This window comes from Lonchura striata, chromosome 10, assembly GCF_050655825.1.
Source record: "Lonchura striata isolate lonStrDom1 chromosome 10, ASM5065582v1, whole genome shotgun sequence".
Classification (NCBI taxonomy): Eukaryota; Metazoa; Chordata; class Aves; order Passeriformes; family Estrildidae; genus Lonchura; species Lonchura striata.
The window spans coordinates 6,443,109-6,469,441 of NC_140712.1; the positions used below are offsets into that span (position 1 = coordinate 6,443,109).

The window sequence follows — 26,333 nt, forward strand, 5'->3', positions numbered from 1 at the left end:
CAGGGACCAGGGATAAGGGACCAGGGACAAGGGACAAGGGACAACGGTCAAGGGACAAGGGACAAGGGACAAGGGACAAGGAACAAGGGACAAGGAACAAGCTTCATCCCCGGCCCGGGACACCCCAAAGGCCGTTCCCAAAAACCCCCAGGGGCTGTTCGGGGTTCAGGGATTTGGGGTTCGGTGTTTGGGGTTTGGGGTTTGGTGTTCGGTGTTTGGGGTTTGGGGTTCGGGGTTTGGTGTTTGGGGTTTGGTGTTTGGGGTTCGGTGTTTGGGGTTTGGGGTTTGGTGTTCGGTGTTTGGGGTTTGGGGTTCGAGGTTTGTTGTTTGGGGTTTGGTGTTCGGTGTCTGGTGTCCGGTGTTCGGTGTTTGATGTTCGGGGTTCGGTGTCCGGGGTTCGATGTTCGGTCTTCGGTGTTCGGTGTCCGGTGTCCGGTGTTCGGTGTTTGATGTTCAGGGTTCGGTGTTCGGGGTTCAGGGTTCGGTGTTCGGTGTCCGGTGTCCGGTGTCCGGTGTTTGGTGTTCGGTGTTCGATGTTCGGGGTTCGGTGTCCGGGGTTCAGGGTTCGGTGTTCGGTGTTTGGGGTTCAGGGTTCGGTGTTCGGGGTTCGGTGTTTGATGTTCAGTGTCCGGGGTTCGGTGTTCGGTGTCCGGTGTCCGGTGTTCGGATCTCCCCAGCGCCGGGCCCGCCCGGCTCGGGGCCCGCCCGGCTCCCCCGGCGGTGCCACCTTGTCCCCAAGGCCACCCCGTGCCGGGCGGCCCTGGCCGGCGGCCCCCAAGGCTGTCCCCGCCCGGCTGCCCCGGCCCCGCGTCCTTATCGCTTTCGGGGCCTTTCTGCCAAGGCCACCACCGTGTCACCTGTCCCCGGGGCCGCGCCGTGCCACCCCCGGCGTGTCGCTGCGGCGGGGGGCTGTCCCCGGTGGGAGGCGGGCGGGAGCAGCTCGGGGAGCTCGGGATAAGAGCGAGGCGCCGCGTCCCTCCGGGCCACCCTCCCGATGCTCGCCCGAGTTGTCACCAAGCCCGGAGCGCTGCGGGGATGTCCCCGAGGCGCGGCCGCGCGGTGTCGGCGGCTCGGCGGGGCTGCCGGCGCTGTCCCCTCGGCTGTCCCCTCGGCTGTCCCCTCGGCTGTCCCCTCGGCTCCCCGGCCCTTTAACCAGGTGCCGGGCGAGTGGCGGGCGGGCTGGCTCAACCTGTACCGCTTCTGGAGGGAGGGCGGCCTCAGCGCGCTGCACCTCAGCATGGCGCGCAAGTTCCGCCAATTCGGGCCCATCTACAGGTGAGCTGGCCGCGTCCCCTCGCCGTGTCGCCTCCCCGTGTCCCCTCCCCGTGTCCCCTCCCTGCGTCCCCTCCCTGTGTCCCCACCCCGTGTCGCCTCCCCGTGTCCCCTCCCTGCGTCCCCTCCCTGTGTCCCCACCCCGTGTCGCCTCCCCGTGTCGCCTCCCCGTGTCTCCTCCCCCTGTCCCCTCGCCGTGTCCCCTCCCTGCGTCCCATCCCTGCGTCCCCTCTCTGTGTCGCCTCCCCGTGTCCCCTCCCTGCGTCCCCTCTCTGTGTCCCCACCTCGTGTCGCCTCCCCGTGTCCCCTCTCTGTGTCCCCTCCCTGTGTCCTCACCCCGTGTCCCCTCCCCGTGTCCCCTCCCTGCGTCCCCTCTCTGTGTCCCCTCCCTGTGTCCCCTCCCCGTGTCCCCACCCCGTGTCCCCTCTCTGTGTCCCCTCCCCGTGTCCCCTCCCCGATCCTCTGCCCACGGATTCTCCTCGTGTCCCTTCCCTTTGTCCTCTGCTTGCTCCCCTGCCCCTGTCCCCTCCTGTGTTCCCTCCCTGTGTCCCCTCCCTGTGTCCCCTCCTATGACCCCTGCCCATGTCCCCTGCCCATGTCCCCTGCCCCTGTTCCCTGTCTGGTGCTCTGTCCTGTCCCCTGTCCTGTCCCCTGCCTCTGTCCCCTCCCGTGTCCCCTCCCCGTATCCCCTGACTGCTCCCCGGTCCGTGTCCCCTGTCCGTGTCCCACGCCGTGTTCCTTTGCCAGGTCCCCTGCCCGTGTCCCCTGCTCGGTCCTCTCCCCATGTCCCCTCCCGTGTCCCTTCCCAAGTCTCCTGCCGTGTCCCCTGCCCGGTCCCCTGCCCATGTCCCCTCCTGTGTCCCTTCCCGAATCCCCTGCCCCTGTCCCCTGCTCGGTCCTCTCCCCATGTCCCTTGCCCCAGGGAGGGGACAGGGGCTGTGGGACATGGGGACAGTCCCCGTGCCAGGGAGGGGACAGGGGCTGTGGGGACATGGGGACAGTCCCCGTGCCAGGGAGGGGACAGGGGCTGTGGGACATGGGGACAGTCCCCGTGCCAGGGAGGGGACAGGGGCTGTGGGGACATGGGGACAGTCCCCGTGCCAGGGAGGGGACAGGGGCTGTGGGACATGGGGACAGTCCCCGTGCCAGGGAGGGGACAGGGGCTGTGGGACATGGGGACAGTCCCTGTGCCCTGGGCCCCGATCCTGCAGCATCCTCTGGAAAAGGACATTGCCCTGGGGACAGGATGGGACATTGCCACGGGCACAGGAGAGGACATTGCCATGGAGATAGGACATTGCCATGGGGACAGGAAGGGACATTGCCATGGGGACAGGACAGGACATTGCCATGGGGACAGGTCACTGCCATGGGAACAGGACAGGACATTGCCATGGGGACAGGATGGGACATTGCTATGGGGACAGGACAGGACACTGCCATGGGGACAGGAGAGGACATTGTCATGGGGACAGGATATTGCCATGGGGACAGGACAGGACACTGCCATGGGGACAGGATGGGACATTGCTATGGGGACAGGACAGGACATTCCCATGGGGACAGGATGGGACATTGCCATGGGGACAGGTCACTGCCATGGGGACAGGACAGGACATTGGCACGGGGCCAGGCCATTCCCGGGGCAGGTGCCTGATTTTGGGGTGTCCCCAGGGAGAAGCTGGGTGTCCATGAGACTGTGAACATCATCAGCCCCGGGGACGCGGCCACGCTCTTCCAGGCCGAGGGGGCCCTGCCCGAGCGCTTCCGCGTGCCCCCGTGGGTGGCCTACCGCGACTTCCGCAACAAACCCTACGGGGTGCTGCTCAAGTGAGTGGAGACCCCAAATCCAAACCCCCGAACCCCCGAACCCCCGAACCCCCGAACCCCCGAACCCCACGGGGTGCTGCTCAAGTGAGTGCCGACCCCAAATCCAAACCCCCGAACCCCCAAACCCCCAAACCCCCAAACCCTACGGGGTGCTGCTCAAGTGAGTGCCGACCCCAAATCCAAACCCCCAAACCCCCAAACCCTACGGGGTGCTGCTCAAGTGAGTGCCGACCCCAAATCCAAACCCCCAAACCCCCAAACCCCCAAACCCCCAAACCCCCAAACCCCCAAACATCCAAACCCCACGGGGTGCTGCTCAAGTGAGTGCCGACCCCAAATCCAAACCCCCAAACCCCCAAACCCCCAAACCCCCAAACCCCCAAACATCCAAACCCCACGGGGTGCTGCTCAAGTGAGTGCTGACCCCAAATCCCCAAACCCCCAAATCCCCAAACACCCAAACCCTACGGGGTGCTGCTCAAGTGAGAGGAGACCCCAAATCCAAATCCCCAAACCCCCAAATCCTCAAACCCCCAAACCCCAAACCCCCAAATCCCCAAACCCCCAAATCCCCAAACCCCCAAACCCCCAAACCCCAAACCCCCAAATCACCAAACCCCCAAATCCCCAAACCCCCAAATCCCCAAACCCCCGAACCCCCAAAACCCCAAACCCCCAAACCCCCGAACCCCCAAAACCCCAAACCCCTAAACCCCCGAACCCCCAAAACCCCAAACCCCCAAACCCCCAAACCCTACGGGGTGCTGCTCAAGTGAGTGCCGACCCCAAATCCAAATCCCCAAAGCCCCAAATCCCCAAACTCCCAAATCCCCAAATCCCCAAACCCCAAACCCTACGGGGTGCTGCTCAAGTGAGTGCCGACCCCAAATCCAAACCCCCGAACCCCCAAATCTAAACCCCCAAATCCCCAAACCCCAAACCCTACCGGGTGCTGCTCAAGAGAGTGGAGACCCCAAATCCAGACTCCTCAACTGAGTGGGGGACCTCAAATCCGGCCTCCTCAAGTGATTGGGGCATCCCAAATCTGGGCTCCTCAAGTGATTTAGGACCCCAAATCCAGGCTGCTCCAGTGATTGAGGACCCCAAATCTGGGCTCCTCAATTGAGTGGGGATCCCAAATCCCCAGGAGTGGGGGCCCTGAATCCAAGCTCCTGTCACTCTTCAAGTGAGTGGGGACCCCAAATCCCCTTCAGCAAGTGGGGACCCCAAATCCAGGCTCCTGAACTGAGTGGGGGACCCCAAATCCAGACTCCGCAAGTAATTGGGGCACCCAAATCTGGACTCCTTGAGTGATTTGGAACCCCAAATCCGGGCTACTCAAGTGATTTGGGCACCTCAAATCCAGACTCCTCAAGAGATTGGGACCCCAAATCCAGACTCCTTGAGTGATTGGGACACCAAATGTGGGCTCCTTGAGTGATTGGGGACCCCAAATCCAGACTCCTTGAGTGATTTGGAACCCCAAATCCAGACTCCTCAAGTGATTGCGGACCCCAAATCCAGACTCCTTGAGTGATTGGGGACCCCAAATCTGGGCTCGAGTGATTTGGAACCCCAAATCCAGACTCCTTGAGTGATTGGGGACCCCAAATCCAGACTCCTTGAGTGATTTGGATCCCCAAATCCAGACTCCTTGAGTGATTGGGGACCCCAAATCTGGGCTCGAGTGATTTGGATCCCCAAATCCAGACTCCGCAAGTGATTGGGGACCCCAAATCCAGACTCCTCAAGTGATTGCAGACCCCAAATCCAGACTCCTTGAGTGATTTGGAACCCCAAATCCAGACTCCTTGAGTGATTGGGGACCCCAAATCCGGGCTCCTTGAGTGCTTGGGGACCCCAAATCCAAACTCCTCAAGTGAGTGGGGATTCCAAATCCCCAGGATTGGGCACCCCAAATCCGAGCTCCTCACGCGACTGGGGACCCCAAATCCGGGCTCTGCCAGGACGGTCCCAGCGCAGGGCGGGCCGAGGGCGCGGGGGACACGGGGCGCGCTTTGGGGTGCCAGCGTGTCCCCGCGTGTCCCCAGGACGGGCGAGGCGTGGCGCTCGGACCGGCTGCTGCTCAACCGGGAGGCGCTGGCCCCCGCGGCCGTGGCCGCCTTCGTGCCCCTGCTCAGCGCCGTGGGCGAGGACTTCGTGCGGCGCGCGCGGGCCCAGGCGCGCCAGAGCGGCCACGGCTGCTGGACCGGCGACTTCAGCCACGAGCTCTTCCGCTTCGCCCTCGAGTGTGAGTGCCACGTGGCCCCAAAACCCAAAAAGAACCGCTAAAGAACTCCTAAAGAACCCAAAATAACCAAAATAATCCAACCCCCCCCCAAAAAAACCCCAAAGAACTCCCAAAAAACCCAAAAAAACCTCAAAAGAACCCCTAAAGAACCCAAAATAACCAAAATAACCCACCCCCCCGCCAAAACCCCCCAAAACTCCCAAAAACCCCCAAAAAAACCTCAAAAGATCCCCTAAAGAACCCAAAATAACCAAAATAACCCACCCCCCAAAAAAAACCCTCCAAAATACGCCAAAAAAAACCCAAAAAACCAACCCACTCTGAAAAGCCAAAATACCATCCAACTTCCCACAAAATCCCCCCAAAACCCCCAAAAATACCTCCAAAATACCCCCCAAAAAAACCAGAAAACCAACCCACTCTGAAAAGCCAAAAAACCATCCAACTCCCCCAAAACCCCAAAAAAACCCTCAAAAGAACCCCTAAAGAACCCAAAATAACCAAAATAATCCAACCCCCTCAAAAAAACCCCCAAAAAACTCCCAAAAAACCCAAAAAAACCCTCTAAAGAACTCCTAAAGAACCCAAAATAACCAAAATAACCCAACCCCCCCAAAAAAAACCCAAAAAAACTCCCAAAAAAACCCTCCAAAATACCCCAAAAAAACCCCAGAAAACCAACCCACTCTGAAAAGGCAAAAACCCATCCAATTCCCCCCAAAATACCCCCAAAACCCCCCAAAATACCCCCCAAAAACCCCAGAAAACCAACCCATTCTGAAAAGCCAAAAAACCCTCCAACCCCCCCAAACCCCAAAAAAACCCTCAAAAGAACCCCTAAAGAACCCAAAATAACTAAAATAATCCAACCCCCTCAAAAAAAACCCCAAAAAACTCCCAAAAAACCCAAAAAAACCCTCTAAAGAACTCCTAAAGAACCCAAAATAACCAAAATAACCCACCCCCCCCCCAAAACCCCCCAAAACTCCCAAAAACCCTCAAAAAAACCTCAAAAGATCCCCTAAAGAACCCAAAATAACCAAAATAACCCACCCCCCAAAAAAACCCCTCCAAAATACCCCAAAAAAACCCCAAAAAACCAACCCACTCTGAAAAGTCAAAAAACCATCCAACTTCCCACAAAATCCCCCCAAAACCCCCCAAAATACCTCCAAAATACCCCCCAAAAAAAACAGAAAACCAACCCACTCTGAAAAGCCAAAAAACCATCCAACTCCCCCAAAACCCCCAAAAAACCCTCAAAAGAACCCCTAAAGAACCCAAAATAACCAAAATAATCCAACCCCCTCAAAAAAACCCCAAAAAAACTCCCAAAAAACCCAAAAAAACCCTCTAAAAAACTCCTAAAGAACCCAAAATAACCAAAATAACCCAACCCCCCCAAAAAAAACCCCCAAAAAACTCCCAAAAAACTCCCAAAAAAACCCTCCAAAATACCCCAAAAAAACCCCAGAAAACCAACCCATTCTGAAAAGCCAAAAAACCCTCCAACCCCCCCAAACCCCAAAAAAACCCTCAAAAGAACCCCTAAAGAACCCAAAATAACCAAAATAATCCAACCCCCTCAAAAAAAACCCCAAAAAACTCCAAAAAAACCCCAAAAAACCCTCTAAAAAACTCCTAAAGAACCCAAAATAACCAAAATAACCAACCCCCCCAAAAAAAAACCCAAAAATACTCCCAAAAAACCCAAAAAACCCCTCCAAAATACCCCAAAAAAACCCCAGAAAACCAACCCACTCTGAAAAGCCAAAAAATCCCTCCAACCCCCCCAAAACCCCAAAAAAACCCTCAAAAGAACCCCTAAAGAACCCAAAATAACCAAAATAATCCACCCCCCCCGAAAAAAAACCCAAAAAAACTCCCAAAAACCCAAAAAAAACCTCTAAAGAACCCCTAAAGAACCCAAAATAACCAAAATAATCCAACCCCCTCAAAAAAAAAACCCAAAAATACTCCCAAAAAACCCAAAAAAACCCTCCAAAATATCCCCCAAAAAACCCCAAAAAACCAACCCACTCTGAAAAGCCAAAAAACCATCCAACTCCCCCAAAAATCCCCCCAAAACCCCCCAAAATACCCCCAAAAAACCCCAGAAAACCAACCCACTCTGAAAAGCCAAAAAAACCTCCAACCCCCCCAAAATCTCCCCAAAACCCCAAAAAAACCCAAAAACCAACCCACCCTGAAAACCCAGAAAAAAAACCCCAACCCCTCCCAAAAAACCAAAAAACTCCCAAAAACCCCCCCAAAACCCCCCAAAACCCCCCAAAATCAACCCACCCTGAAAACCCAAAAAAACCCCCCCAAAACAAAAAAAAAACCCAAAAAACAACCCACCCTGAAAACCCAACTCCCCCTCCCTCACAAACCTGCCAAAAATCCCCCAAAAACCCCCAAAACAAACAAAAAAATAACCCAAAAAACCTCGCTTCCCCCACCCCCCCAGAACCCAAAAACTCCAAAAGACATAGAAAAAAACTGGGGAAAAAAAACAACAAAAAAAACCAACCAAAAATCTTAAAAACATTTAAAAAAACCCCAAAACACAAAAACACCCCAAAACCCCCAAAGCCGCCAGCCCTGGCCTCAGGGATTGGCCAAAGGAGAGTGACAAAGGATGTCCCCTCTCCTGGCAATGTCCCCTCCCCAGAGCCCTGGTGGCACAGCAGCCTTTTGTCACTTACTGGCCACCAGCTGGTGACAAAGCCACCCCTCAGGGACAACCAGGAGGCCACGCCAGCTCTCCATGGCCATGGCACGGCTGGAGGTGGCCTTGGGGACAGGGACGTGTCCCTCACAGTCACCAGGTGCACCTGGGCCAGCTCTCCATGGCCATGGCACGGCTGGAGGTGGCCTTGGGGACAGGGATGTGTCCCTCACAGTCACCAGGTGCACCTGGGCCAGCTCTCTGTGGCCATGGCACGGCTGGAGGTGGCCCTGGGGACAGGGACGTGTCCCTCACGGTCACTGGGTGCACCTGGTCCAGCTCTCTGTGGCCATGGCACGGCTGGAGGTGGCCTTGGGGACAGGGACGTGTCCCTCACGGTCACCAGGTGCACCTGGGCCAGCTATCTGTGGCCATGGCACGGCTGGAGGTGGCCTTGGGGACAGGGACGTGTCCCTCACGGTCACTGTCCCCAGCCGTGTTCCACGTGCTCTATGGGGAGCACCTGGTCTCTATGGCCATGGGATGGGGACAGGGATGGGGACATGGACAGGTCCCTCATGGTCCCTGTCCCCAGCCTTGCACCACGTGCCACATGGGGAGCACCTGAGGCTGGTCCTGGTGGCCATGGGGATGGGGACAGGGATGGGGACAGGTCCCTGAGTGTCCCCGTCCTGTCCCCAGCAGTGTGCCACGTGCTGTATGGGGCCATGGGGATGGGGACAGGGATGGGGACAGGGATGGGGACACGGACAGGTTCCTCATGGTCTCTGTCCCCAGCCTTGTGCCACGTGCCACATGGTGAGCACCTGAGACTGGTCCTGGTGGCCATGGGGATGGGGACAGGGATGGGACAGGTCCCTGAGTGTCCCCGTCCTGTCCCCAGTGGTGTGCCACGTGCTGTACGGGACCGTGGAGATGGGGACAGAGATGGGGATGGGGACAATGACATGTCCCTGAGTGTCCCTGTCCTGTCCCAGCGATGTGCTGTACGGGGCCATGGGGACAGGGATGGGGACAGGGAATGGGACAGGGACAATGCCACGTCCCTGAGTGTCCCCGTCCTGTCCCCAGCAGTGTGCCACGTGCTGTATGGGGCCATGGGAATGGGGACAGGGATGGGGACAGCAATGGGGACAGGTCCCTGAGTGTCCCCGTCCTGTCCCCAGCAGTGTGCCACGTGCTGTATGGGGCCATGGGGATGGGGACAGGGATGGGGACAGGGACGTGTCCCTCATGGCCTCTGTCCCCAGCCATGCACCACGTGCCACATGGTGAGCACCTGAGGCTGGTCCTGGTGGCCATGGGGATGGGGACAGGGATGGGACAGGTCCCTGAGTGTCCCCGTCCTGTCCGAGCGGTGTGCCACGTGCTGTACGGGGAGCACCTGGGGATGGGGACACGGACAGGTTCCTCATGGTCCTTGTCCCCAGCCTTGTGCCATGTGCCACATGGTGAGCACCCGAGGCTGGTCCTGGTGGCCATGGGGATGGGGACAGGGATGGGGACAATGCCACATCCCTGAGTGTCCCTGTCCTGTCCCAGCGATGTGCTGTACGGGGCCATGGGGACAGGGATGGGGACAGGGAATGGGACAGGGACAATGCCACGTCCCTGTGTGTCCCCGTCCTGTCCCCAGCAGTGTGCCACGTGCTGTATGGGGCCATGGGGACAGGGACAGGGATGGGGACAGGGACGTGTCCCTCATGGCCTCTGTCCCCAGCCATGCACCACGTGCCACATGGGGAGCACCTGAGACTGGTCCTGGTGGCCATGGGGATGGGGACAGGGATGGGGACAGCGATGGGGACAGGTCCCTGAGTGTCCCCGTCCTGTCCCCAGCGGTGTGCCACGTGCTGTACGGGGAGCACCTGGGGATGGGGACACGGACAGGTTCCTCATGGTCCCCATCCCCAGCCTTGCGCCACGTGCCACATGGTGAGCACCCGAGGCTGGTCCTGGTGGCCATGGGGATGGGGACAATGACATGTCACTGAATGTCCCTGTCCTGTCCCCAGCGGTGTGCCACGTGCTGTACGGGACCATGGAGATGGGGACAGGGATGGGGATGGGGACAATGACATGTCACTGAGTGTCCCTGTCCTGTCCCAGCGATGTGCTGTATGGGGCCATGGGGACAGGGATGGGGACAGGGAACAGGATGGGGACAATGCCACGTCCCTGAGTGTCCCTGTCCCCATCCCCAACAGTGTGCAACGTGCTGTATGGGGCCATGGGAATGGGGACAGGGATGGGGACAGCAATGGGGACAGGTCCCTGAGTGTCCCCGTCCTGTCCCAGCGGTGTGCCACGTGCTGTACGGGGAGCGCCTGGGGCTGCTGCAGGATTTCGTGCAGCCCGAGGCGCAGCGCTTCATCGAGGCCGTGGCGCGCATGTTCCACACCACGGCGCCCATGCTGTACCTGCCGCCCGCGCTGCTGCGGCGCCTGCGCAGCCGCACCTGGCGCGAGCACGTGCACGCCTGGGACGCCATCTTCTGCCAGGGTCAGTGCCACCCGCCCTGCCACCGCTGGGGACACCTTGCTCTGTCACCTTACCCTGTCACCTCGCCTTGTCACCTCTGGGGACAACTCACCCTGCCGCTTTGTCCTGCCACCTCTGGGACACCTCTGGGGGCACCTCTGGGGACATCTCTGGGGACACTTCACCCTGCCACCTCTGGGACACCTCTGGGGACATCTCTGGGGACACCTGTGGGGGCACCTCACCCTGCCACCTTACCCTCTCACCTCACCCTGTCAGAGACACCTCGCCCTGCCACCTCTGGGGACACCTTACCCTGCCACCTCACCCTACCACCTCACCCTGCCACCTCTAGTGACACCTCTGGGGACATCTCTGGGGACATCTCTGGGGACACCTCACCCTGCCACCTTACCCTGTCACCTCACCCTGTCAGAGACACCTCACCCTGCCACCTCTGGGGACACCTGTGAGGACACCTCACACTGCCACCTCACCCAGCCACCTCACCCTGTCACCTCACCCTGTCAGAGACACCTCGCCCTGACACCTCTGGGGACACCTCTGGGGACACTTCACCCTGCCACCTCTGGGGACACCTCTGAGGGCATCTCTGGGGACACCTTGCCCTGCCACCTCACCTTGCCACCTCACCCTTCCACCCCTGGGGACACCTCACCCTGCCACCTCTGGTGACACCTCTGGGGACACCTCGTCCTGTCAGCTCATCTTGCCACCTCACCCTGCCACCTCGCCCTGTCACCTCACCCTGCCACCTCTGGGGACACCTCTGGGGACACATCACGCTGCCACCTCAGGGCACACCATGAGTGTTTCTTCCCTGTCACCTTCTGCCACCACGAACACCCCCAGCGAGGACCTGCAGCCACCCTGAGAGAGCCCCTGGGACCTGTCCTCGGCGGCTCCGCTGCTCCAAAAGGCCCAATCCTTTCCTCAAAACCCTTCCAAACCCAGCCCAGCTTCTCCCATTGTCCATCCTCTTCCACCACCTTCCAAACCCAGCCCAGCTTCTCCCATTGTCCATCCTCTTCCACCACCTTCCAAACCCATTCCCAGCCCAGCTTCTCCCATTGTCCATCCTCTTCCATCACCTTCCAAACCCAGCCCAGCTTCTCCCATTGTCCATCCTCTTCCATCACCTTCCAAACCCAGCCCAGCTTCTCTCATTGTCCATCCTCTTCAATCACCTTCCAAACCCATTCCCAACCCAACTTCTCTCTCGCATTGTCCATCCTCTTCCATCACGTTCCAAACCCATTCCCAGCCCAGCTTCTCTCATCGTCCATCCTCTTCCATCACCTTCCAAACCCATTCCAGCCGAGCTTCTCCCATTTCCATCCTCTTCCATCACCTTCCAAACCCATTCAAACCCAACTTCTCTCTCTCTCATTGTCCATCCTCTTCCATCGCCTTCCAAACCCATTCCCAGCCCAGCTTCTCTCTCCCATTGTCCATCCTCTTCCATCACCTTCCAAACCTATTCCCAACCCAACTTCTCTCTCCCATTGTCCATTCTCTTCCATCACCTTCCAAACCCATTCCCAACCCAACTTCTCTCTCCCATTGTCCATCCTCTTCCATCACCTTCCAAACCCATTCCCAACCCAACTTCTCTCTCCCATTGTCCATCCTCTTCCATCACCTTCCCAAATCAACATTTCCTAACCCAAAATTGACACATTTACACAAAAATCTCCCGCAAATCCTTTCCCCACACGGGGGAGGTTTCCCCCACACGGTGAAGGGCGCGGCACCTTCAGGGCCGCGCCACGCCACTTGCGGGGCGGTGACGCTGATGTCCCCTCCTTGGTGTCCCCGTGGTGGTGTCCCCGTGTCCCCTCAGCGGACAAGTGCATCCAGAACGTGTACCGGGACCTGCGGCTGCGGCGCAAGAGCACCCAGGACTACATGGGCATCCTGGGCAACCTCATCCTGCGCGACAAGCTGCCCCTGGACGACATCCGCGCCAGCGTCACCGAGATGATGGCCGGAGGGGTGGACACGGTACGGGGCGAGGGGACGGGGCCTGCTGGTGATGGGTGGGACAGGGACAACGGCCTGGGTGGGGCAGGGGAAAGGTCCTGGGTGGGACAGGGAGAAGGGCCTGGATGGTGGTGGGACTGACAGGGAGAAGGTCCTGGATGGGGCAGGGGAAAGGTCCTGGATGGTGGTGGGACTGACAGGGAGAAGGTCCTGGATGGGGCAGGGGAAAGGTCCTGGATGGTGGTGGGACTGACAGGGAGAAGGTCCTGGAGGGGACATGGAGAAGGTCCTGGATGGTGGTGGGACTGACAGGGAGAAGGTCCTGGAGGGGACATGGAGAAGGGCCTGGATGGTGGTGGGACTGACAGGGAGAAGGTCCTGGAGGGGACAGGGAAAGGTCCTGGGTGGGGCAGGGAGAAGGGCCTGGGTGGTGATGGGACAGGCTGGGAGAAGGTCCTGGATGGGGCAGTGGAAAGGTCCTGGATGAGGCAGTGGAAAGGTCCTGAGTGGGGCAGGGAGAAGGTCCTGGATGGTGCTGGGTGGGTTAGAGAGAAGGTCCTGGTTGATGCTGGGGCGGTCAAGCAGGGAGAAGGTCCTGCCTGGTGATGGGACTGACAGGGAGAAGGTCCTGGATGGGGCAGGGAAAGGTCCTAGTTGGTGCTGGGTGGGGCAGGGAGAAGGTCCTGGCTGGTGATGGGACAGGATGGAAGAAGGTCCTGGGTGGTGCTGGGTGGGGCAGCACCAAGGCAGGCAGAAGGTCCTGGCACTACTGAGCAGGTCCTGGCAGGGCTGGGCAGGTCCTGGCAGAGCTGATCAGGTCCTGGCAGCTCTGGGCCAGCAGGAGCAGGTCATGGCAGGGCTGTCCAGGTCCTGGCAGGGCTGAGCAGGTCCTGGCAGCTCTGGGCCAGCAGGAGCAGGTCCTGGCAGGGCTGGGCAGGTCCTGGCAGAGCTGATCAGGTCCTGGCAGCTCTGGGCCAGCAGGAGCAGGTCATGGCAGGGCTGTCCAGGTCCTGGCAGCTGTGGCTGTCCCCAGACGTCCATGACGCTGCAGTGGGCCATGCTGGAGCTGGCGCGGGCCCCGGGCGTGCAGGAGCAGCTGCGGGCTGAGGTCCTGGCAGCCAAGCGCGAGGCGGGAGGAGACCGCGAGAAGATGCTGAAATCCACGCGGCTGCTCAAGGCCGCCATCAAGGAGACGCTCAGGTGAGGAGGAGGAGGAGCACAGGTGAGGAGGAGGAGGAGGGGTTCAGGTGAGGAGGAGGAGGAGGAGCTCAGGTGAGGAGGAGGAGGAGGAACTCAGGTGAGGAGGAGGAGCTCAGATGAGGAGGGGAGGAGCTTAGCTGAGGAGGAGGAGCTCAGGTGAGAAGGAGAAGGAGGAGCTCAGGTGAAGAGGAGGAGCTCAGGTGAGGAGGAAGAGGAGAAGCTCAGATGAGGGGGAGGAGATCAGGTAAGGAGGAGGAGGAGCACAGGTGAGGAGGAGGAGGAGCTCAGGTGAGAAGGAGGAGGAGAAGCACAGGTGAGGACCACAGGTGAGGAGGACACACCCGCCCTCCCTGCAGTGTCCCCAAAGCCCTGGTGGCATGTGTCGTGCAGGCTGCACCCGGTGGCCGTGACCCTGCAGAGGTACACCACGCACGAGGTCATCCTGCAGGACTACCGCATCCCGCCCGGGGTGAGGGACACGGGGACACGGGGACAGTGGGGACATGGGGATGTGGGGACATGGAGATATGGGCATGTGGGGACACAGGGATATGGGGACACGGGGACAGGAGACTGTGGGGACATGAGGATATGGGGACACAAGGATGGAGGGACATGGGGAGATGAGGATGTGGGGACACCAGGACACAGGGATGAGGGGACACGGGATGTAGGGAGGTGGGGACGTGGTGACACGGGGATGTAGAGACACGAGGACTTGTGGACATGGGGATGCAGGAACAAGAGGACATGGGGACACAGGGACATGAGGACATGGGGACAGGAGGACATGGGACAGGAGGACATGGGGACATGGGGACATGAGGACACAGGGACGTGGGGACACAGGGACATGAGGACATGAGGACATGAGGACATGGGGACATGAGGACATGGGGAACACAAGGACATGAGGACACGAGGACATGAGGACACAGGGACATAAGGACATGAGGACATGGGGAACACAAGGACATGAAGACATGAAGACATGAGGACATGAGGACATAAGGACACAGGGACATAAGGACATGGGGACATGGGGACATGGGAACATGAGGATGAGGACACAGGGACATGAGGACACAAGGACATGCGGACACAGGGACATAAGGACATGAGGACATGAGGACACAGGGACATAAGGACATGGGGACATGAGGACATGGGGACACAGGGACATGAGGACATGAAGACATGAGGACATGAGGACACAGGGACATAAGGACACAGGGACATAAGGACACGGGGACACAGGGACGTGGGGACACGGGGACATGAGGACACGAGGACATGAGGACACAGGGACATGAGGACACAGGGACATGAGGACACGAGGACATGAGGACACAGGGACATGAGGACACGAGGACATGAGGGCACGAGGACATGAGGACACAAGGGCGCAAGGACACGGTGACGCGATGCCCCGTCCCCGCTGCGTCCCGCCCGCAGACGCTGGTGCAGGTGGGGCTCTACGCCATGGGCCGCGACCCCGACGTGTTCCCGCGGCCCGAGCGCTTCCGCCCACAGCGCTGGCTCGCCGCCGGCCCCAAGCCCTTCCTGGGGCTCGGCTTCGGCTTCGGGCCGCGCCAGTGCCTGGGCCGCCGCATCGCCGAGCTGGAGATGCAGCTCTTCCTCATGCACGTGAGTGTCCCACCGTCCCCACCGCAGGGGACGGCGTGGTGGCCATGGGGGACATCCCATGGGGTTCCCAATGTGAGGGGACAGCGTGGTGGCTGCAGGGTTCCTCCCATGGCGTCTCTGATGTGAGGGGACAGCGTGGTGGCTGCAGGGTTCCTCCCATGGAGTTCCCAGTGTGAGGGGACAGCGTGGTGGCTGCAGGGTCCATCCCATGGGGTTCCTGATGTGAGGGGACAGTGTGGTGGCCACAGGGTTCCTACCATGACGTCTCTGATGTTCGGGGACCGCGTCGTAGCTGTGGGGTCCATCCCATGGAGTTCCCAATGTGAGAGGACAATGTGGTGGACACAGGGTTCCTCCCATGGTGTCTCTGATGTGAGGGGACAGCGTGGTGGCCGTGGGCTCCATCCCCATGGGCAAGGGGACAGCGTGGCTGTAGGATCCATCCCATGGGGTCCCCACCACAGGGGACAGCGTGGTGGCTGCAGGGTCCATCCCATGGAGTCCCCGATGTGAGGGGACAGTGTGGTGGCCGCAGGGTTCCTCCCACGGGTCTCTGATGTGAAGGGACAGCGTGGTGGCCATGGGGTCCATCCCATGGAGTTCCCAATGTGAGAGGACAACGTGGTGGCTGCAGGGTCCATCCCACAGGGTCCCTGATGTGAGGGGACAACGTGGTGGCTGCAGGGTCCATCCCATAGAGTTCCCAATGTGAGGGGACAGTGTGGTGGCTGTAGGGTCCATCCCATGGAGTTCTCAATGTGAGGGGACAGTGTGGTGGCTGTAGGGTCCATCCCACAGGGTCCCTGATGTGAGGGGACAGCGTGGTGGCTGCAGGGTCCATCCCCATGGAGTTCTCAATCTGAGGGGACAGTGTGGTGGCTGTAGGGTCCATCCCACAGGGTCTCTGATGTGAGGGGACAGCGTGGTGGCTGCAGGGTCCATCCCATAGAGTTCCCAATGTGAGGGGACAGCGTGGTGGCTGTAGGGTCCATCCCATAGAGTTCCCAATGTGAGGGGACAGCGTGGTGGCTGTAGGGTCCATCCCCATGGAGTCCCTGCCACGAAGGGACAGTGCGGTGGCCACGGGGTCCATCCTGCAGGGTCCCTGATGTGAGGGGACAGCTCAGCAGCCACGGGGTCTGTCCCCATGGAGTCCCTGACACAAAGGGACAGCACGGTGGCCACGGAGTCTGTCCCTGTGGAATCCTGGTTTGGCTGGGCTCAGAGTGGCCTCGAAGGTCACCCCGGGTCCTGCCCCACCACGGTGTCCCCAAAGCCCACCCGCCCCACCGCTGTGTCCTCTCCATCCCAGATCCTGGAGAACTTCAAGATCGAGACCATGCGGGCTGTGGAGATTGGCACAAAGTTCGACCTCATCCTGATCCCGGACCAGCCCATCCAGCTGACCCTGCGGCCCCTCGACGGCCAGCCCTGAGGACCCCCCCCCGGGGACATCCCGGTGGCCCCGCGGTGGCATCTGGGGACAGCAGGGACGCTCTCAGGGCCGCGTCCTCAGCTCAAGGCCGCGCTTACACCACAGGGGAGATAAAGTGAGGGATGGGGTGGGATGGGGATCCCCGGGGGCCCACCGAGCTCCTCTGACCCTCTGGAATGTTCTGGACCCTCTGGAGTGTTCTGGAATGTTCTGCTTGGTCTCCGCTCCATGGGAAAGCGGCTCCGAGGGCGTCGGCGGCGCTGCGGGGTCAGGGCAGGGGGGGCAGCGCCCAGGGGGGCACGGAAAGGGCCGGAAGCTTCTGGGGGCACAGGGAGGGCATTTATGGGGGAGGAGGAAATCCAGCACCCCTCTCTGCGCTGGGCAGGGGACACTGCAGGACACCTGGAACACTGGGGACACTGGGAACACTGGGGACACTGGGGACACTGGGGACATTGGTAACATGGGACACAGGGGATACTGGGGACATTGGGGATGCTGTGGGTCACTGGGGACATTGGGGACACTGGGGACACAGGGGACATTGGGGATGCTGTGGGTCACTGGGGACACAGGGGACACTGGGGACACTGGGGATGCTGTGGGTCACTGGGGACACAGGGGACACTGGGGACACTGGGGGACACTGGGCACATTGGGGACACTGGGAGCACTAGGGACACTGGGGATACTGGGTTCACCGGGGATGCGGTGGGTCACTGGGGACACTGGGAACACTGGGGACACAGGGGACACTGGGGACATTGGTAACACGGGACACTGGGGACACTGGGGACATTGGGGACACTGTGGGCCACTGGGGACATTTGGGACACTGGGGACACTGGGGGACACTGGGCACATTGGGGACACTGGGAGCACTAGGGACACTGGGGATACTGGGGTCACCAGGGATGCTGTGGGTCACTGGGGACACTGGGGATGCTGGGGACAGTGTGGGTCACTGGGGACATTAGGGACACTGGGGAGCACTGGGGCCATTGGGGACACTGTGGGTCACTGGGGCCATTGGGGATGCTGTGGGTCATTGGGGACACTGGGGACATTGGGGTCACTGTAGGACATTGGGGACATTGGGGTCACTGGGGATGCTGTGGATCACTGGGGACACTGGGGACACTGTGGGTCACTGGGGACACTGCAGGTCACTGGGGACATGTGGGACGCTGGGGACATTTGGTACACGGGGACATCTGGAACATTGGGGACACTGGGGACATTGGGGCCAGCGGGGATGCTGTGGGTCACTGGGGACACTGGGGACACTGTAGGTCACTGGGGACATGTGGGACGCTGGGGACATTTGGTACACTGGGGGACACCTGGCACATTGGGGACACTGTAGGACGCTGGGGACATTGGGGTCACAGGGGTCACTGTAGGTCCCTGTAGGACACTGAGGTCATGGGGGTCACTGTAGGTCACTGGGGACATTGGGGATACTGGGGACATTGGGGTCACTGTAGGACACTGTAGGACACGGGGGACATTGTAGGACACTGGGGACACTGTGGGACACTGGTGACACTGGTGACACCGGTGTCCCCCCATCCCGTGCTCACCAGGGCCAGGCCGTGCTCCCGCTCCCGCAGGCGCATCCGCAGCTGCTGCTGCTCCTGGGCCCAGCTCCGGGCGGCCTCCTGCAGCTGGGACAGACCCCAACCGTGCAGGGACCCCAAAACGGGACCCCAGAATGGGCTGGGACCCAAAAACGGGACCCCAAACTGGGCTGGGACCCAAAAACGGGACCCCAAACTGGGCTGGGACCCAAAAACGGGACCCCAGAATGGGCTGGGACCCCAAAACGGGACCCCAGAATGGGCTGGGACCCCAAAATGGGACCCCAGAATGGGCTGGGACCCCAAAACGGGACCCCAAACTGGGCTGGGACCCAAAACGGGACCCCAAAATGGGCTGGGACCCCAAACTGGGCTGGGACCCCAAAATGTGCTGGGACCCCAAACTGGGCTGGGACCACAAACTGGGCTGGGACCCCAAAACGGGACCCCAAAATAGGCTAGGAACCCAAACTGCACTGGGACCCCAAACTGGGCTGGGACCTCAAATGGGACCCCAAACCGGGACCCCAAAATGGGCAGGGTCCCCAAACTGGGCTGGTACCCCAAAACGGGACCCCAAAATGGGCAGGGACCCCCAACTGGGCTGGGACCCCAAACCACGCTGGGACCCCAAACTGCACTGGGACCCCAAAATGGGACCCCAAAACTGGCTGGGGACCCCAAAATGGAACTCCAGAATGGGCTGGGGGACCTCAGACTGTGCTGGGACCCCAAAAACACTCTTGGGTGACCCCAGACTGCACCGGGTGACCCCAAACTGCGCTGGGTGACCCCAAAACCACAGAGAATGACCCCAAAACGGGCTGGGGACCCCAAAACGGGCTGGGGACCCCAAAACAGGCTGACTGACCCCAAAGCCCCGCTCCGCGGTGCCCACCTGCCTCTCCAGCACCCGGGCCCGGCCCTGCGCCTCCTCCAGCCGGGCCAGCAGCTCCAGCTTCTCGGTGGCCCCCAGGAGCCGCTGCGGGCACGGCAGGAGCGGGTCGGGGTCGCCCCTGGCACCGCTGTCACCCGCGGTGCCGTGCCCGGCTCTGTCCCCCGTGCCAGCCCCGTGTCCCCTCCCGCTCTCACCGCGGCCCGGGGGGGTCCAGCCGGCTCCTCCAGCAGCCGCCGCGTCTGGGCCAGTGGCACCTGTGTGGTGGCACCTGCGGGGTGGCACCTGTGCGGTGGCACCTCTGGGGGGACAGCGGGATGTATCCCGTGTCCCCTCCCCGCGTGGGGACAGGGGGACAGCGAGCCCCGGCCTCAGCTGGGGGCTCAGGAATGAGGGATCCTCTGGCAGGGGGGCACAGAAAGGGTTGGGGACATCCTTGAGTGTCCTTGTCCCCTCAACATCTACCCGTGGGTCCCTCCTGCCCACCCTGGACCATCCCAGGCCCCAGGGAGTGTTGGGGACATCCTGAGTGTCCCTGTCCCCTCACACCCGCCCTGGACCATCCCAGGGACCATTGGGGACATCCCTGAGTGTCCCTGTCCCCTCCTTCCCACCCTGGGCCATCCCAGGGACATCCTTGAGTGTCCCCGTCCCCTCCACATCCACCCTGGACCATCTCAGAGACAACTGGGGACATCCCCGAGTGTCCCTGTCCCCTCTTGCCCACCCTGGACCATCCCAGGGACATCCTTGAGTGTCTCTGCCTTTTCCACATCCACCCTGGACCATCCCAGGGACCACTGGGGACATCCCCGAGTGTCCCAGTCCCCTCCTGCCCACCCTGGACCATCCCAGGGATGATTTGGGACACCTTGAGTGTCCCTGTCCCCTCTTGCCCACCCTGGACCATCCCAGGGATGATTTGGGACACCTTGAGTGTCCCTGTCCCCTCTGCCCACCCTGGGCCATCCCAGGGACCACTGGGGACATCCTTGATTGTCCCTGTCCCCTCTTGCCCACCCTGGACCATCTCAATGACATTCCCTGAGTGTCCCTGTCCCCTCCTGCCCACCCTGGACCATCTCAGTGACATTCCCTGAGTGTCCCTGTCCCCTCCTGCCCACCCTGGACCATCCCAGGGACCACTGCGGACATCCCCGAGTGTCCCTGTCCCCTCACACCCACCCTCGGCTCTCTCGGTGCTCTTCTCCCGCAGCAGCCGCTCCATGGCCTCGATCACCTGGGCACAGGGCACCGCTGTCCCCGTGTCCCCAGCGCGGTGCCAGGGCTCCGTGCCCACCCCGTGCAGGGCCGGCCCGGGCCCTGGGGACTCTGGGTGTCCCCAAACCCGTCCTTGTCACCCTAAGCGTGTCACCTTCTCCTGCTGCTGCAGCGCCCGCTCCAGCGCCCCGGCCTTGGCCGCCCTGTGCTGGCACCTGCTCAGTGCCAGCTGCTGCTGCTGGTGGCGCCGCTGGAGCAGCACCAGCTCCTTCTCGCGGTCGTTTTTCTGCGGGGAGAATCCCGCGGGAGTCCCGGGCACGGCCCCGAGGTGCCCACGGTGCCCGCGGTGCCATACCCGGATCAGCTCGTTCTGCAGCCGCTGCACCCGGTCCCGCAGCGCCCTGAGCTCCGCCGTGCCCGCTGCCAGCTCCCGGGCCAGGGTGGCTGTGGGGACAGCCCTGTCACCACCTCTGGTGGCTGTGGGGACAGCCCTGTCACCACCCAGGGTGGCAGTGCCCGGCGTGCCCTGTCTGTCCCCAGGATGATGCGCCTTGTCCTGGTCACCCACCCGGAGTGGCAGTGCCCAGTGTGGACCTGCCCAGCCCCATGGTGACACACCAGGTGCCCATCATCCCCCCAGGGTGGCAGTGTCCAACGTGTCCTTTGTGTCCCCATGGTGACACACCAGGTGTCCATCATCCCCCCAGGGTGGCAATGCCCACCATGCCCTACCTGTCCCCAGGATGACACGCTACATCCCTGTCACCCACCCAGGGTGGCTGCAGAGACAGTCCGGTCACCCCCCAGGGTGGCAGCACCCAGCGTGTCCTTTCCTGTCCCCAGGGTGACACACCATGTCCCTGTCACCCACCCAGGGTGGCAGCACCCAGCATGTCCTTTCCTGTCCCCAGGGTGACACACCATGTCCCTGTCACCCACCCAGGATGGCAGCACCCAGCGTGTCCTTTCCTGTCCCCAGGGTGACACACCAGGTGCCCATCATCCCCCCAGGGTGGCAGCACCCAGCGTGCCCTACCTGTCCCCAGGGTGACACACCATGTCCCTGTCACCCACCCAGGGTGGCAGCACCCAGGATGTCCAGCCCATCCCCAGGGTGACACACCATGTCCCTGTCACCCACCCAGGGTGGCAGCACCCAGGATGTCCAGCCCATCCCCAGGGTGACACACCACGTCCCTGTCACCCACCCAGGGTGGCAGCACCCAGGATGTCCTTTCCTGTCCCCAGGGTGACACACCATGTCCCTGTCACCCACCCAGGGTGGCAGCACCCAGGATGTCCGGCCCATCCCCAGGGTGACACACCACGTCCCGGTCACCTCGCAGGGTGGCAGCGCCCAGCCTGCCCAGCCCGTGCCCGGCACCCACCCAGCCTGTCCAGCAGCTCGTCCCGGGTCAGCACGTCCAGGTCGGTGCCGCGGAGCTGCGCCGGCTCCCGGAGCCGTGCCAGGCTGTGCCGCAGGTGCCCGTTCTCGGCCTCCAGGCTGGCGAGGCGGCGGCGCAGGGACAGCAGGTCCCCCGCCATCCTCTGCAGCGCCAGGCGGTGGTTGCCAACGCCCTGGGGAGCAGAGCGCGGCTGGCACTGCCGGGCAGACAGGGATGTGCCCCAGACAGGGATGTGCCATCCATCATCCATCATCCATCCATCATCCATCATCCATCCATCATCCATCATCCATCCATCATCCATCCATCCATCATCCATCCATCATCCATCATCCATCATCCATCCATCCATCCATCATCCATCATCCATCCATCCATCCATCCATCATCCATCCATCCATCCATCATCCATCCATCCATCATCCATCATCCATCATCCATCATCCATCCATCATCCATCCATCCATCCATCCATCCATCCATCCATCCATCCATCATCCATCCATCATCCATCATCCATCCATCCATCCATCATCCATCATCCATTATCCATCATCCATCATCCATCCATCATCCATTATCCATCATCCATCATCCATCCATCATCCATCCATCATCCATCATCCATCCATCATCCATCCATCCATCCATCCATCCATCCATCATCCATCCATCATCCATCATCCATCCATCCATCCATCCATCCATCATCCATCATCCATCTATCCATCCATCCATCCATCCATCCATCATCCATCATCCATCCATCCATCCATCCATCATCCATCCATCTATCCATCCATCCATCCATCATCCATCCATCCATCATCCATCCATCTATCCATCCATCCATTATCCATCATCCATTATCCATCCATCCATCCATCCATCCATCCACCATCCATCATCCATCATCCATCATCCATCATCCATTATCCATCCATCCATCCATCCATCCACCATCCATCATCCATCATCCATCCATCCATCATCCATCCATCCATCCATCCATCCATCCATCCATCATCCATCCATCATCCATCCATCATCCATCTATCCCTCCTTCTCTCCTTCCAAACCTTCTCCTCTCCTTCCACTTCCCCATCTCCCTCTTTCCCTATTTTCCCACCCATCCCCTGTGGAATCTCCCAGGGATGTGAGGTTGGCCCTGCGATCCCCAAACTCGGATCTTTTTGGGGCTTTCCATCTCTTTAAAACAGGGATAGGGTGAAGAACAACAGAGGGATGAACATTCCCAATGGATTCTCCTGATTTTTTTGGCCCGTGTGTGGCTGGAGATGCCAGGGAGGGGGAGAATAATTCCTGAGGAATTATCCTGGATCCCCTTGGGAAGGATCCCGGTGGCCACAGGACCTTGGCCAGAGGTGGCCACGTGCCTCGGGAGCGGCCTCGGGAATGTCCTTGGCCACCAGCCTGGTGGGGGTGACAGCCCTGGGGACCTTGGGGACAGGGAAAGGGGGCGGGAGCAGCCAGAGGCTCCCATCCTTCCTCCACATCTGCCGGGAATGGGGAAATCCAGGAATCACTTCATTCCCGAGATCAGCAGCAGCCAAACCCGGGGCTGTCCCCTCCCAGGCCACCCTGGGGACATCGCTGTCCCCCTGTGCGTGTCCCCCGTGTCACTCACCGGCTCCTGGCCGTGTCCCCTGCTCTCCTGGGAAGCGCCAGGGAGGAGCGGGAAGGCTGGAGCAGGAAGGTGCTCCAAGGGGGAATCCAGGCTCGGGATGTTCCCGTGCCTCCGGAGTGGCTCCCGTCCGGGCAGGGCCCTGCCCGGGGCTGGCAGGGACATCCCCGGTGGGCACAGCTGGTGGGGACAGTGGGGACAGGGGGGACAGTGGGGACAGCTGGGACAGGGGGGACAGCGGGGACAGTGGGGACAGCGGGGACAGTGGGGACAGTGGGGACAGCGGGGACAGCGGGGAGAGCGGGGACAGCGGGGACAGTTGGGACAGCGGGGACACCGGGGACAGTGGGGACAGCGGGGACAGTGGGGACAGTGGGGACAGTGGGGACAGTGGGGACAGTGGGGACAGGGGGGACAGGGATCAGGGTGAGCAGCGTGAGCATGTCCCAGTCCCGTTCCCGGCTCTCCCATTCCTGATCCCACTCTCTCCCATTCCCGATTCCTCCATGTCTCATTCCATTTTCCAGCTGTCCCATTCCTGATCCTGCCCTGATCCCATTCCCGATCCTGCCCTGATCCCATTCCTGATCCTGCCCTGATCCCATTCCCATTTCCACTGTGTCCCATTCCCGATCCTGGCTTCTTCCATTGCCAAGCCCAGCATGTCCCATGCCCATTCTTGGCGTGTGCCACTCCCAATCCCACTGTGTCCCATTTCTGATCCCGTCCTTTCCCATTCCCAATCCCAGCTGTCCCATTCCCAACCCTGCTTCTCCGTTCCTGCCATGTCCCATTCTTGATCCCACTATGTTCCCTTCCCAATCCCAGTGTCCCATTCCCGATCCTGTGTCCTATTCCTAATCCCAGACTGTCCCATTCCCCATTCCCACTCTGTCCCATTCCCATTCCCTTTCTCATTCCCAATCCCAATCCCAATCCCAATCCCAATCCCAATCCCAATCCCAATCCCAATCCCATTCCTATTCCCACTTCCTGTCCCATTCCCCATTCCCATTCCCAAACCCACTGTGTCCCATCCCCATTCCCATCCCCATTCCCATCCCCATTCCCAACCCTATCCCCATTCCCATCCCCATTCCCATCCCCATTCCCATTCCCATCCCCATTCCCATCCCCATCCCCATTCCCATTCCCATTCCCATTCCCATTCCCATCCCCATTCCCATCCTATCCCCATTCCCATCCCCATTCCCATTCCCATTCCCATTCCCATTCCCATTCCCATTCCCACCCCCATCCCCATCCCCATTCCTATTCCCAATCCCACTGTGTCCCATTCCCAATCCCAATCCCATTCCCTATCCTACCCTGTCCCACTCCCATTCCCACTCCCATGCCCATTCCCCATCCCATTCCCAATCCGCCTCTGTCCCATTCCCATCCCCATTCCCATTCCCAATCCCAATCCCAATCCCAATCCCCTTCTGTCCCATTGCCATTCCCACTCCCGTTCCCATTCCCGCTCCCGCTCTCTCCCGTTCCCGTTCCCGTTCCCGTTCCCGTTCCCGTTCCCGTTCCCGTTCCCGTTCCCGTTCCCGTTCCCGTTCCCATACCCACTCCTGTTCCCATTCCCGCTCCCGTTCCCGTTCCCGTTCCCGTTCCCATACCCACTCCTGTTCCCATTCCCGCTCCCGTTCCTGTTCCCGTCCCCATACCCGTTCCCGCTCTCTCCCGTTCCCGTTCCCGTTCCCGTTCCCATTCCCGCTCCCGTTCCCGTTCCCGTTCCCATACCCGTTCCCGCTCTCTCCCGTTCCCGTTCCCGTTCCCGCTCCAGCCGTGCCGCGGGGGTTGCCAGGTCCCGGTGTCCCGGACCGGCCCTTCCCGAGCGATTCCCGGTGTCCCGGACCGGCCCTTCCCGAGCGATTCCCGGTGTCCCGGGGGCTCCCGGCGGAGCGGCCGCCGCTGTTCCCGGGACGCTTTTCCGGGAAAAGGGATCCGGGCGGCGCCGTTGCCACAACAGAGCCGCCCTTGGCAACCCCGCCCGCAGCGCGATCCCAAAAACCCGCGGGATTCCCAAAAACCCCGCGGGAATCCCAAAAATCCCACAGGGATCCCAAAAATACCATTGGGGATCCCAAAAACCCCGCGGCAATCCCAAAAAGCCGGCAGGGATCCCAAAAACACCATGGGGGATCCCAAAAACACTATGGGGGATCCCAAAAACCACCACGGGGGATCCCAAACCCCCACAGCGATCCCTAAACCACCGTGGGGGATCCCAAAAACACCGTGGGGGATCCCAAAAACACCGTGGGGGATCCCAAAAATACCATGGGGGATCCCAAACCACGGTGATCCCAAAAACCACACAGCAATCCCAAAAACCCCATGGGGACACCAAAAACACTGTGGGGTATCCCAAATCTGCGGCGATCCCAAAAACCCCACGGGAATCCCAAAAACACCGTGGGGAACCCCAAAACACCATGGGGGATCCCAAACCCACGGCGATCCCAAAAACCCCGCGGCAATCCCAAAAACACTATGGGGGATCCCAAACCCACGGCGATCCCAAAAACCCCGCGGGAATCCCGAAACCACCGTGGGGGATCCCAAAAACACCATGGGGGATCCCAAACCCCCATGACGATCCCAAATCCCTGCGGGTATTTCCAAAAACACCACGGGGGATTCCCAAAAAACACCCCGGGGCAATTCCAGGGGTGACCCCAAAATCCACACGGGGGAATTCCAGGCACGATCCCAAAATCTGCACGAGGGAATTTCTGGGGATGCCAACATCCACATGGGAC

The 26,333-nt window shown here is 60.7% G+C and overlaps 2 protein-coding genes across 6 annotated transcripts; one reads left to right on the forward strand and one right to left on the reverse strand.

Moving 5' to 3' along the window:
• The first annotated feature begins 928 nt into the window (after positions 1-928).
• CYP11A1 (cytochrome P450 family 11 subfamily A member 1) lies at positions 929-17,023 on the forward strand. Of its 2 annotated transcripts, XM_077785801.2 has the most exons (9): positions 930-1,275; positions 2,947-3,102; positions 5,154-5,353; positions 10,344-10,547; positions 12,391-12,551; positions 13,564-13,730; positions 14,121-14,199; positions 15,186-15,377; positions 16,690-17,023. In XM_077785801.2, exons 1-9 carry the CDS (start codon positions 995-997, stop codon positions 16,810-16,812), a joined length of 1,563 nt encoding a protein of 520 aa, XP_077641927.2. In that variant the 5' UTR covers positions 930-994; the 3' UTR covers positions 16,813-17,023. The 2 variants fall into 2 exon arrangements, with proteins under 2 accessions (XP_085444661.1, XP_077641927.2); XM_085588535.1 differs by lacking the exon at positions 16,690-17,023 and having other exon boundaries at positions 929-1,275; positions 15,186-15,622.
• Positions 16,890-25,982, reverse strand: CCDC33 (coiled-coil domain containing 33). Of its 4 annotated transcripts, none has more exons than XM_085588532.1 (10): positions 25,312-25,967; positions 23,563-23,779; positions 21,897-22,086; positions 20,864-20,952; positions 20,663-20,794; positions 20,473-20,527; positions 19,485-19,544; positions 19,291-19,374; positions 18,396-18,479; positions 16,890-17,131 (listed from the first exon to the last, which is right to left on the reverse strand). In XM_085588532.1, the coding sequence occupies exons 1-10, from the start codon at positions 25,644-25,646 to the stop codon at positions 16,890-16,892; spliced, it is 1,488 nt and encodes a 495-aa protein (XP_085444658.1). In that variant the 5' UTR covers positions 25,647-25,967. The 4 variants fall into 4 exon arrangements, with proteins under 4 accessions (XP_085444658.1, XP_085444660.1, XP_085444659.1 ...); XM_085588534.1 differs by having other exon boundaries at positions 16,991-17,128; positions 19,485-19,558; positions 25,312-25,976; XM_085588533.1 differs by having other exon boundaries at positions 16,993-17,131; positions 19,485-19,558; positions 25,312-25,972.
• Positions 25,983-26,333: the final 351 nt, after the last annotated feature.